Here is a 13,119-nt window from a genome sequence, read left to right as displayed (position 1 = left end):
GTTCAGGGTTAAGTGCTCAGCCTGCAGGGCTGGCTGCTTGCCTTCCAGCTGTGTGACCCCGGGCGGGTTTCTAACCCCTCTCTGAAAGGTGGGTTTTGATCCTATCTGGCTGTGGGCTTGCGTGTCAGAGGGCGTTAAAGCCCCTGGAACGACCCAGAACCTAGTGGTGCTTTGGTCCCTGTGTTGTTTCGAGTGCGGGCCCCTCCCCCAGCCCAGCCCCTCCCCTAAAACACAGGTCTGCTCAAGGATGGGCATAGAGGCCCTCTCCCCCTCGCTGTGTCTCCCAGTTCTTTTGCCAACCCCTTCGTCTACTTCACTTCTGCCCCTTTTCCAACTGGCCGGAAGACAGAAAGCCTGTGTTTCCACCCACAGCTTTTGGTCTAAGTGGTCCCCTGAAGCCTGGGGTCCTGCATGCACTGTCTGTGTCAAGGGGAGCTGCGGGGGGCTTGTGCTTGGCTGGGCTGAGTCGGGTCAAAGGGCTAGGGAAGAGCAGAGCAAGAGCTCTACCCAGGCCCACAGCCCAGGCAGCAGCACTTCTTCTGGCCCCACAGCCAACCTGGTGTGAGTGAGGAGGTCGAGGCAGGCTGGCCCACAACCTCGGGTGGAAGATCAAGCAGCCTGGCGGTGGAGGGGGGGCCCACCAGAGGTACCCCGCCCCGGCACCTGGAAGGGTTTCCTGCAGCCTTGGGAAGCAGGACTCAGGCCGCCCCCACCACCTGCCACTCCTGCCAGCCCAGGGGTCCTATGCCTGTTTCCTTTGAGATATTTTTTTTTTTACCTTTTAAAATTAATTTTTATTGGAGTACAGTTGATTTACAATGTTGTGTTAGCTTCTGCTTCACCGCAAGGTGAATCAGTTATACATATACATGTATCCAGCCTTTCTGAGATTCGGTTCCCGTGTCAGTCATTGCAGAGTGCTGAGCGGAGTTCCCTGCACTGTACGGTCGGACCGTATCAGTAGTGTGTGTCAGCTCCGGTCTCCCTTTCCCCCCCTTTCCATGTGATGTTTATTTTCCCTTTGGCTAAAGTTCAGAAGTGCTCCCCCCACCCTTCCTCCTTCTCTGGAAGGAGAAACCAGAAGCAAAGGGTGTCGGATGGATGGGGATCCCAAAGGGGGAGAGACCACGAGTCCTGGAGCGTCGGGGTGGCAGCCAAGGTGGTGGGCCCAGGGGCTTCTGGGAGGAGGCAGGCGGGGAGAACTCGATCTGCATATGAGCCCTGAAGTCACACTGACCTGAGTGCCAGCCCTTCCCGGGCACGGGACCTTCGCCCATTCCCCGCTGCGCCTGCCGGGTCTGCCTCCCAGAGGCCGGGCTCCAGGTGAGCGGCTGCAGGCAGGTGAGAAGTGGTAACCGGCGCCTCGGTGTCTCTGTTCCCCGCAGATGATGTGCCCCCCTATTTCAAGACGGAGCCGGCGCGGACGCAGGTGCACCTGGAGGGGAACCGCCTCGTGCTCACGTGCATGGCTGAGGGCAGCTGGCCGCTGGAGTTCAAGTGGCTGCACAACAATCGGGAGCTGACCAGGTTCTCCCTGGAGTACAGGCAAGCGCGCCGCCCCTTCTCTCCTGGCTGCTGGGGTCCTGCCGTGGCCTGCAGGGGTACCTGAGTGGGGAGCGGGCTGGGATGGCAGTTCAGGGATGCTCTGGGCTAGGGATACAGGGAGGCTCGGGTGGTGGAAGCTGCAGGAGGTTGGGTGGGGGGAAGTCAAGGCAGCCTTGCCCTGGGGTGAGAAGACCCTGCCAGCTAAGCCAGCAGAGGACGACCGGAGGGTGGGCTGGGGGGCGCTGCCCCGATAGGGTGGTCCAGGCAGCCTTGGACGAGCGGAGGTGATGATTAGGGCAGAGGAGCTCAATGCCAGCGTGAGCTGTGACCAGATCCCCTTCCCTACTAGAAGATGCTGCTGTCTCGGGGGAGCTGTTGCAAGGGCCTGGGTCCAACAGAGGGCCGTGGCATGTGACTACCCAGGATCCATAAGTGATCGATAGATTCTATTCGGGAGGGAAATTCAGGGGGAACATGGAAGTGGGGCCCCCTGGGCGTGTGGACTTATCTCCGCTTCCTGCTATGTCCCTGCATGGTGCTGTGGGCTGGCTGGGCCCGCCTCCCCAGGACACTGCCAAGTGGGGAGAAAGGGGAGCACAGAGAGAGAGAGGCCCGGGTCTCAGCCAGGGCGGGTGGAAGAGTGAGCCCGAGGCAGCCACCCCTGAAGCCGGATGGCCTCCAGCCTCTCTCCTGGCTCTCCCCCATTCCTGCTCCTGTCCCCCCATCCCACCCTGTCTGATTGGCTCCCTACCCTGTGCCTGGTAATTAATCCCTAGGCCTGATGTGCATAATCGGTTTTGTTGGGGAAACAAGATTGTCTTGCCCTGGGGATGTTGATACAGATCAGGGACAGGAATGCAAATGAGAGGAGGGGGATTTAATTGCTTGAGGATCTGTCCTTCCCAGGAAACCATCCTTTTCTTTGTGAAGCCAGGAAGCCAGCCTTTGGGGCGACCCTGGTGCCCAGGTTCCCTCTACCCCAACACTGGTCTGGATGGGCTCGGTGGTGATGCCGAAAACTTGGCCTCTGTACACAGGTGCCAGTTTGAATCTCAGAGACAGAGTTTTGAGTGAAGTAGAAAAGAATAGCTTTATTGATTTGCCGGGCAAATGGGGACACAGCAGGCTCGTGCCTTCAAAAACTGTGGGTCCCAGCCCAGGAGGATGCGGGGAGTTCCATAGCAGTGGTTCAAGGGTGGGGTTGCTGATCAGATTAGGGTGTGCACTCCCTTCATCTGGCGGTCTCCTGATGAGTTTCTGTGGCTCTTGAGGTTATCAAGCTGTGACCTTCCTTCTGAAATGAAGAATGCCTCATTAAATACTTCATCTTCCTTTTATTGGGGCTTTTACTTCTGTAAGTGGGCTTTCCAGGTAGCTCAGTGGTAAAGCATCCACCTGCAGTGCAGGAGACCTGGGTTCGATCCCTGGGTTGGGAAGATCCCCTGGAGAAGGATATAGCAACCCACTCCAGTGTTCTTGCCTGGACTTTGTGTGTGTTTGTCATTCAGTCGAGTCTGACTATTTGGACTGTCCGACCCCATGGACTGTAGCCCTCCAGGCTCCTCTGTCCATGGAATTCTCCAGGCAAGAATACTGGAGTGGGTTTTCATTCTCTTCTCCAAGGGATCTTCCTGATCCAGGGATCAAACCCGGGCCTCCTGCATTGCAGGCAGGTTCTTTACCATCTGAGCCACAAGGGCGGCCAACACTACCGCTTTAGTTCTGTAAAGAGTTCAAAGATACTGTTCTGTGCCTCCCTTGAGGTGGAGCCAGGACCCCGCCCCAAGCGTCCACTATTGCTTCTTGGCCACTCCTCCCTTGTCTCTGCAACCCCTTCCTTCCCTGATTAGCAACTCTGGACCTCAGGGAAGGTCATGGAAGCAGAAGGCTGTTTCCTGCATAGAAGAAATGGTCACATAAGGACTTTGGTGCCCAGGAGCCCCACAAGCTCCTGCTGGATTTCAGTGGGAGTGCCCACTTTGGCAAACGAGAGAGCAGGAGGGGCCAGGGTGGGAGGACCACCCTCCCGTCTGTGGGTGGTGAGAGACCTGGGCCTGGATGAAGGCGGCCCTCCAGGGCTGGCCACTCTGGGCTTTGGTTCTCCAGGGAGCCACAAGGAGACCAGAGGGGACTTCCTGAGCGGCCCTTGTGATGGTTTTCAGTCGGGGTCCCAGAACCATTCCTAAAAGCTCTTTGGCACCCTGGGCAGTTTTAACAGTTTCCATGAAGAGCCCCTGGAGCCTCTTGGAAGGTGGACGTGCTTGAGTGGGCACTCCCAGAGCATGCCGATGGCATACCACACTCTCAGTGGTGTCTTTGCCCTGGATTTCCACTGGCAGGGAGCTGGAGGCAGGACCCAGGAGAAGGAGAGTTGATTCCTTATCTGTTTCTTCTGGTGCCTGAAGCTGCGAAGACACGGGGGTGGGGTTATACAGAAGCACATCCCGGCTCTTCAGGTTCAGATTCGCCCAGTGATAGAATGAGCTTTCTTTGGACCCCGTCAGCCCCCTGACCCTGGAAGTCGTTGTCAGGGTACAGGGTACGATGATGATGTTAAGTGTTAGTCGCTCAGTCGTGCCCGACTCTTTGCGACCCCATGGACTGCAGCTCACCAGGCTCCTCTGTCCATGAGATTTTCCAGGCAATGATACTGGAGTGGGTTGCCATTTCCTTCTCCAGGGGATCTTCCCAACCCAGGGATGGAACCCAGGTCTCCTGCACTGCAGGTAGATTCTTTACCGAGTGAGCTACAAGTAATGATGATAATAATCATTGGCAACCAAAAAAGAATTTATTCCATGGCTGATGTTATGGTAGGCTCTCTGAGAGTATCTCCTTTAATCCTGTCAGCAGTCCTATGGGTAGGGTCCATTGTTTCTCCTCCATTCTACAAATGAGCAAACTGAGGCTTAGATTAAACAGTCCACGCAAGGTCAAGTTACTGAGTTGGGCTTCAGATATAAGTCAGATGACCACAGGGCTTGAATTCTTTACCACCACCCACACTGCCTCTTATTGAAGAAAGATTGTTGCCATCGCCTCCTCCATGTATATATATCCTAAGCATCTTTCTGCTAACCGTACCCTGCAAGTTCTAGAGAACAAAGATGCATTTCAGAGCTTGGCTGGACGGGAGTTATTCAGGGGGACATAAATGAACTTCCATTCGGGGACCTCAGTCTCTTGCGTCCTCACCCCCAGAAAGGCTTTTTATGCCCAGGACAGCCTTCTTTTCTGCCTTTGTCCAAACTGTCCTGTCTCCTCCGCTTGGAATATTGTCCCTTTCAGAACCTTCTTGCTGTTTCCTCCAGGGTCCCAGCTCTTTGGGAAAGCCTTTGTGGATAGAATACCTGTGTGGTCTCAGTAAATCTCTCAAACACACATGCATGCACGCACGCACACCCCCTCATTTCTGCCTCTCTCTGCCCTTCGTTTCCATTCCTAATATGTCTCCATATACTTTGCCTTCTAATTATTTACATAAGACCTTGCAAGTAAACCACAGAATGAAGGAAGAGCTTCAAGTGCCTTGGCAGTTCCAGGAGTCTCAGGACTTATTAATAGAACCAAGAACTGGATAGGGCTCAGGGCTGCTCAGCTGTGCCCGCTTCTGGATTCAGACTTTATTCTCATGCAGGGATTCGGACTTTATTCTCAGGCAGTGAGATTCTTGAGAAGTCCAAGAATCCTAGGCTTACAGCCACATGTTCTCAGAGTAGAAGTAACTTCCCTGTAGGAGGAAGTCCATGTAGAAAGACCCAGGGAAGGATTCCTATTGGTCCAGCCTGGATCTGCCCCAACCAATCCCTGTGGGGCAGCAGCACAGAGAGCTGTGATTGGCCAGGTCATGTCACGTGTCTGCTCCCAGTCCTAGGACTTTGCGCAGCAGCTCCACCCACTAGAGCCCAGAGGTGGAAGTGAAAATGAGAACTCTTAGAAGAAGAAAGGAAAAGGGTGTTGCGCAGACAGAACCTCCCAACCAGTCACTTCACTGCCCCTGCACCTGGGGAGGGCGTGGCTCACAGCAGGTGCTTTTTCCTTCCTTCCTTTTCTTTTTAATTTTGCAAATTTCCAAATATTGGAAAAACTATGATGGTACCATCAACACTTGTACCTTTTTGCCATTCATTGGTTGTTAATATTTTGTATCATTTGCACTCTCTCTTGCTCTTTCTGTGTACACATATATGCATTCATGAATTATTTAAGAATTAGTTGGGACTTCCCAGGTAGTCTAGTGCCTAAGGCTCTGTGGTCCCAATGCAGAGGGCCCTGGTTCAGTCCCTGGTCAGGGAAATAGATCCCACATGCACAGTTACGACCTGGTACAGCCAAATAAATAAAAATAAATAATTTTTAAAAAAAGAAATTAGTTGCCAATATTATGTCAGTTCACCCCTAGGTAAAATTTCCTAAGAAGAAGGTGTTTTCCTACAGAACTACCACACAATTTTCACACTCAGGAAATTGCACGTTGATATTAATACAATATTACCATCTGACACACAGTCCATATTCAAATTTCTCCATGGGTCCCAATTATACCTTTGTGGACGTTTTTATTATTGTTATTTAATACAGGATCTAATCAAGGGCCACATGTTGGGTTTAGTTGTCATGACTCTTTAGACTCTAGAACCATTCCTCATTTTTCTTTCCTGTCTTTTCACAGCACTGACATTTTTGAGAGTTCAGCCAGTTTTGCAAAATGTCCTCCAGTTTGGATTTGTCCAGTTATATTCTCATAATTACGTTCATCTTTTTGGCAGGAATATTCTGTAGATGTTCATCCTTTTCAACACTTCACACTTACATGCACCTGATGTCAGTTTCTCCCATTATCGGCGGCGGTAGGTTTTTTCAACTGGTCAAGATGACATTCACAGATTTCTCCCTTGTCAGGGTATCAATGTAATTTCTCCCTTTTGGATGATAACTTGAGACTGTGTGAATATTCTTCTCCCCAGGAATCTCCCAGCCAGTGGTTTGACATCCATTGATGAGTCTCACCTGAATCAGTTATTACCAAGATAGTTGTGACTAGCACCTTTTCCATCCTTCTTGTATTAGTTGGCATTATTTCATGAAAGAGATCTTTCCTTTCTCACCCCCTTTAAAATAGTGTAACACCTATATGAACTCATGGATAATTTTTCATCTGTGTTTTAATCCATTACCATCATTATTTGTTTGGACATTCATAGTAACCCAGAGTTGGCCAGTGCAGCTTCTTCAGCCCGGCTCTTGAGTCCTTTTGACCTGTCCCCATTGGATTTCTAGCACTTTCTTGTTTTGGGTTAACTGAAGGTTCTGATTTCCCCTTGGGAATAAATGCATGCTAAAAACCCCGTCATATAAGAGATCAGTCAGCTTCTCATCACGCGTCTCTGACCACTGCTTTCTGCTGAGGTCTTCCTGTCTCTTGCAAACCCTAGGTTTTGAGTTGGGTGATAATATCCAATTTTCAGGCAGAAGGATGGCTGAATTTACTCAGCAAGTTGAGAGAAAATAAAACTGGGAGCGACGTTGTAAATTTAACTGTTTCCCATTCCGTGTTCAAAGGAAGGAGTTAGCATGCACATCCAGTCTCCAAGGATCTTTATTCTCAGTGGGATCTGTCCCAGAATGAGCCAGGGATGTGTGGAGTGTGTGTGTGTGGAGAGAGAGAGACATCCACACGGAGGAAAGCCTCGGCCTCTTTCTGAGTGCCAGGGACTCTGCCAGGTTTGTGGGTCTGAATCCACCCTTGGGGGCAGAACGGAAATAACCTGAGTACTTTCATGTGTTTCCCGTGACTAGCTCTGTGACTTTGGGCAGGAATACTTAGCCACCCTGAGTTTGTTTTCTCACTTTGGAGCTGGGCACAGTCATGCCTACTTTAGAGGGTTATAGTGGGGACTCAGTGAGAGTCTATGGGGCAGATGCAGTCAAGGTGCAACAGACATGAAACGAATGGTGGCTGTTAGGTTACACCGGGTGTCGTCTTAATAGAATAAGGAGACAAATAGCAAACCCACCAGAAATCTCACATGCAGGTGAGAATGTCTCCAGGGGAAATGGCAACCCACTCCACTACTCTTGTCTGGAAAATCCCACGGACAGAGGGGCCTAGCGGGCTACAGTCCATGGGGTCAGATACGACTTAACAACTAAACAACAGCCACTGAGGGGTCGTGGTGCTCTGCATACATGGGATTCCTTAGGTCTCATACATGTGTTTAGTGGTTGCTGCTGCTGCTGCTAAGTCACTTCAGTCATTTCTGACTCTGTGTGACCCCATAGATGGCAGCCCACCAGGCTCCCCTGTCCCTGGGATTCTCCAGGCAAGAACACTGGAGTGGGTTGCCATTTCCTTCTCCAATGCATGAAAGTGAAAAGTGAAAGTGAAGTCACTCAGTCATGTCCAACTCTTAGCGACCCCATGGACTGCAGCCTACCAGGCTCCTCTGCCCATGAGATTTTCCAGGCAAGAGTACTGGAATGGGGTGCCATCGCCTTCTCCGGTTTAGTGGTTATGAGTTATGAGCACGCGAAGTGTAGATGTGTTTGTGTGACGTCCTGGCTCTGTGGGGTGGTAACTCACATAAAGGTAACTCACTCCAGGCCCTCTGCGTTGCCCTGGAGCCTGCTGTGCCAGTTTGCTCTCGCATACCTCGCACCCTCCCCTCCCGTGGGGCGTCGGGGGGCATCTCTCCAGGTTGAATCAGGTCAGGCTCCGTTGGTGTCTGTGTCACCAGCCAGGGCTGCGTGGATGGGGACTCTCCCACCAGCTGAAGAAACAGCAGGTGAGGCAGTGGCCACGGGGAGGGTAGGGGATAGACCTCACCCTCCCGTCCTTGTGACCACGTCCTGGCAGAGCCATCAACTGCATCATTTTGTCCCGCCCAGTAGTGCCTCCTCCTGTAAGTATTCTCACACCTAAATAGGCAAGACTTTCCTGATGGTCCAGTGGTTAAGAATCTTCCTGCCAATGCAGGGGACACCAGTTCAATCCCCGGTCTGGGTCGATCCCACATACTGTGGGGCAGTGAAGCCCGCGCGCTGCAACTGAGCCCGAGCACCCTACAACCCATTCTCCGCAACAAGAGAAGCCACAGTGAGCCTCCAGACTGCGCTCCGCAACCAGAGTAGCCTCCGCTCAACGCAACTAGACCGAGCCTGCACACAGCCGCGAAGACCCAAGGCAGCCAAAAAAATAAAAATAAAGTTTTTAAATCACATAGGAAAAACAAATCAGCAAGGCAGACCACACACACACACACACACACAGATTCCCACGCATAGTCAGGCACACGGATCCAAAGAAGAACTACTGTTTATTCAGGCTCACTCGGTTTCAAGAACTTAATATACATCATTTCACAGCAACACTGGGAGGTGTTCTTACCCTCCTTTTGCGGAAGCTCGCAGAAGTTCCGGAACGTGGCTGGGCTTGTCCAGGGAGCAAGTGGCCGGTCCAGGAGGCCTGTCACCTGAGTGTTTTGCCCTTTCTGCACCGACACACACAGGTCCCTGATGGGGCTCCTTTGGCCGCACTCATCACTGTGTGTTGTTCTTCTGGCCCCAGGAGCGAGAAGCCGGGGGTCCCTCAGACCCTCTGGGGTGCAAGGGTGAGGCTGGGCCCTGCTGGGTGTGGGTGTCGGGGGGCAGGGAGGCTCAGGTGAGCCAGGCCTGGCGTCTGGCTGGCCCCCGCTGGGTCCTCAGCCCCGCCGCCAGCCCAACATCCTTTGGGGGGTGGCATGGCATTGGGGAGCTGCCCGGCTCAGGGGTGGGGAGAAGGCAGAGACCCTCGTGAGCGAAAGCCCTGCTGTGGCCACAGAGCAGGGGACTCCTGCAGAGCAGCCGCCGCTTTTGAAACCCTTCAGAGGAGAGGATGAAAGGGAGCCCCCGGGGCCAGCTGCGGTGACCCCGTCCCCTCCGCCGGCCTCCCTGTAGATGCGAGGGCAGGCAGCAGAGGCCAGAGAGGCAGAGGCTGGCGGGCTTCCCAGAGGGCACATGCTGTGCGGGGGCCAGGAACCGAGACAGGCTCTTCCCCGCAGCGGTTCTGGGAGGCCGGTGCCATTATTATTATCTCTGCCCCGAAGTTAGGACTCACCGTTCAGAGAGGCCCAGCAACTTGCCCAAGGTCACACAGTCAGACCTGGAAAGCCAGGTTTCACCCAGGATCTCTGGGACCCTGAGCCTGTGACCCCGCTCTGAGCTTTCTCACCCTGTTTGCCCTCCCCTAGGGCAGGGGCACTGCCAGGGCACAGCCTCCACCACGGAGGAACCAGTCATGGCTGATACATGGAGCATAGCGTGGACCCAGTTCTGCTCTAAGTGCTTCTCACACATTAACTCTTTTTTTTAATTGTTTTTTTATCTGGCTGCACCAAGCCTTAGTAGCGGCACACAGGATCTACGTCTTCACTGCAGCAAACGGAATCTTCTAGTTGCAGCGTGCATGCGTGCTAAGATACTTCAGTCATGTCCAACTCTTTGTGACCCTATGGACTGTAGCCTGCCAGGCTCCTCTGTCCATGGGATTCTCTAGGAAAGAATAGTGGAGTGGGATGCTGTGTCCTCCTCCAGGGGATCTTCCAAACCCAGAGATCGAACTCACGTCTCTTAGGTTTTCTGCATTGACAGATGAGTTCTTTATCACCAGCGCCACCAGGGAAGCCCAGGTGCAGCCTGTGAGATCTTTCAGTTGAGGCATGTGACCTCGTAGTTATGAATATGGGTTTTAGTTCCCCCACCAGGGATCAAACCTGGGCCGCCTACATTGGGAGCACAGAATCTTAGCCTCTGGACCACCAGGGATGTCCCTAACTCTTGATGATGAACACTCCAGATGGCCGTCCACCCCCTGCTTTGTCCCGTGCTGGCCATGCTCACCTCAGTTCTCGTTCTCAGTCCTTGCACATCGCCAGCTCCTAAGGGAAGCCATCTCCATACACGAGGGACGTGTCTTCCTGGTTCAGCTCCCTGCCTAAAGCTCAAAGTCACAGAACTAAGGCGAGCGAGGTCTCCTTCCTCCAAGCCTGATGAAGGAACATCAGGAGATGCTCATTGGTTCACCTAGTGGAGAATTAGGACCTTCTGTCCACCTGGCCCAGAGCTCGGCAAGGAGGATCAGCCCAAAGGCAATGCCAGCCCCACCTCCCACTCTCTTCCTGCTGATCTTTGGAGATGGTGATTCCAGCCCAGGGGCCAGTATGTGCTCGGTGTCTGGACTGCCTCTCTCCCCACCATACTCTTTCTGCCCTGGCCTTGTTCCCACCCTCCTGGGAAGTCTGGACCCCTTCTTCCTCAACAAAACCAGACCCTGTCTGCATGTTACTAACCTCTTTGGAGATTTACTCCAGTTCGACCATGAGTTTGGACATCTTGTCTGAACATTGAAGGCTGCTGGTGAGAAAGCTGAAGTGCAGGAATTAGTTATGATGGGCATAAATTGAATTTTAATAGAGATGTACGTGGCATGGAGCCAGTGTACTCAGGCAGAGGGAAGGTAGTAATTAAAAGTTAACGAGTTTAGAAATGTCGGAATCCTTCGGGAGGGATGGGGGAGGCGGGCGAGGAGGAGGACGACACCCCCCAGCCAAGCAGGCTGTCCGGCCCCTGACCCTGAGGCCCCTCTTCCAGCCCCTGAGGATCCTGATTGGGAGGGAGGCTGCTGGGAGGTACCCAGCTCACCCCACCTGTGCATCTGGGGGGGCCCTGGCAACGGGGTGGGAGCCGAGTATGAGGGGCCCTCCACGGATGGCAGTGAGGAGAGTCGGGTTTCTCGACCTGGGCGTTCTTAATGTTTGCGGGGGGGCCGCCATTCTTTGTTGTGAGGGGCTGCCCCATGCCCACTTCATGCTGGGAGCCGCCTCCCCTAAATGTGACAACCGAAAAGTTCTCCAGATCTTGCCAAAGGTACCCTGGTGGGCGCTACCTACCCACCCCGCCTTTGAGAACCTGAGAAGTAGAGCCGGGCACCAGCGCACGCAGACTGTCCCCGCTGGAGCCGGGCTCAGGGGCCTGGCATGGGAGGGGGAGGGCGGAGAGGGCTGGCCCCGCTCCGGCCCCTCTTGGGGGGGTCTCTCTGCCCCAAGCTGTCTGTACTTCCTGTGGCACAGAGTTGCTTTCATCAGTGCCGCGTTTGGTCCTTGGAGTGGGATGGGCAAGGCAGGTGTGACATCCGTTGCCCAGACCCAGGCAGAGCCTCTGAGCCTCTGCGAGCCGGAGCTCATCCGCCCTGTGACTGGGAGGTGCCAGCTCCAGTGTCAGTACTGTCTGTGCCCTGGGCTCTGCTGGGCAGTCTCGCTTTTTAAAGCCGTGGTGGAAGTTGAGGCCATTGGTGGGAGGGGTCTCTATTATCCATAGCATCCCAGACCTGATCCCCACAGAGGCCCCAGAACACCTCCTGACACTGTCCTGAGGCCCCGAAAGCCTGGCCCATCCCGCATCCTGGGGTGGAGTCCTCCCCATGCTTGAGGACAGGTCCTTCTTGGGCCCCAGGGGCCAGCCACGGCCACGGCCACGGCCTCGGGGTCTGCTGGTGAGTGATGGGAGAAGCCGGGAGAGGGGCAGGCAGGAGGCAGAGAGACCCCGCAGGGCCAGGGCCAGGGGTGGGCAGCGAGGGGATGGCTGGCTCCCCCGCCTCAGGGTGCCGTTGCAATAATTATGCCAATTAAGACGAGTAAGTTCAAAATGTGAGGGGAAAGAGAGAGGGCGGGGGGAAAGAAGCTAGAGTCTCTAAAACACTGGCTGTCTCGGTTTCCATAGCAACCAGTTTCCTCTCTCTCTCACTAATGGGTCCTGGCTTGGAGAGGGGGGTGGGCCCCCCACTGCCAAGGAAGCCAGGGATGGATGGTAGATGTTACTTTGCTGGACTCAAGCTTGGGGCGGAGGGGACCCAGGGACACGTGCCCGGGGCCAGGGGAGAGCCACGACCGCAGGATGGCTCCCTGGCCGTGGGGCCAAGCCTGCCACCTGTCTTGGGACACCATGACCTGAGAGGCAGGCAACTTGCCCCGGAGATGTCAGGGTTAGAATTGAAGCCCAGGCCCCCCCCATTCAGCACTGCTCCGATTTCACCAGGGTACAAGTACAGGAGAAGGCGGACTCCCCGATCCAGTTAGATTGGGGGTTTTTCCTTCGGCAGGTTGAGCATCTCAGGATATAGGGAAGACAGTTTGTGCTGGGGGTGAGAGTCGTGGCCAGGCCCTGGGTCACAGGCTCTGTCCGCTCCTTTCTCTCCCCTTGGGTACCCACTGAGTCCTCGCGTGTCCCTGTGGTTCAGCGTGTGGCTCCAAGGCATCACAGTCCTGAGAACCCTTGGGGGTGGGCAGGGAGACCACCTCCCTGAGGCCGTGGGTTTCCCCTGAGGTGGCAGGCAGGGAGTGGCCACTCCAGTGTCCTCAGCTCACTGACACTTGTGTGGCTGGCGCAGCTCTGGGGGGCCCATCCACAGGCCACGTGTGGGCACCTGGTGTGACCAGACACCCGGGTGCATACGTGAGCCCTCCTGAGTGCATTTAATGCTCACTGGGGGCCAGAGGAGGATGTTATCAGGCTTCCCATTTTACAGATGGAGAATCTGAG

General features: G+C 54.3%; 1 protein-coding gene across 2 annotated transcripts in view; it reads left to right on the top strand.

The window, feature by feature from the left end:
- Window positions 1-13,119, top strand: part of SDK2 (sidekick cell adhesion molecule 2) — a 272,105-nt gene that overhangs the window by 124,620 nt on the left and 134,366 nt on the right. For both annotated transcript variants that reach the window (XM_025279404.3, XM_025279402.3), the window contains exon 2: window positions 1,386-1,545. In XM_025279404.3, the coding sequence (XP_025135189.3) occupies window positions 1,386-1,545 (160 nt within the window). The remainder of the gene's footprint in view (window positions 1-1,385; window positions 1,546-13,119) is intronic.

The sequence above is a fragment of the Bubalus bubalis genome, chromosome 3 (genome assembly GCF_019923935.1).
Source record: "Bubalus bubalis isolate 160015118507 breed Murrah chromosome 3, NDDB_SH_1, whole genome shotgun sequence".
In the NCBI taxonomy this organism is placed as follows: domain Eukaryota; kingdom Metazoa; phylum Chordata; class Mammalia; order Artiodactyla; family Bovidae; genus Bubalus; species Bubalus bubalis.
Note: the sequence above shows the minus strand (reverse complement) of the source record. Positions and strands in the feature narration are given on the sequence as shown.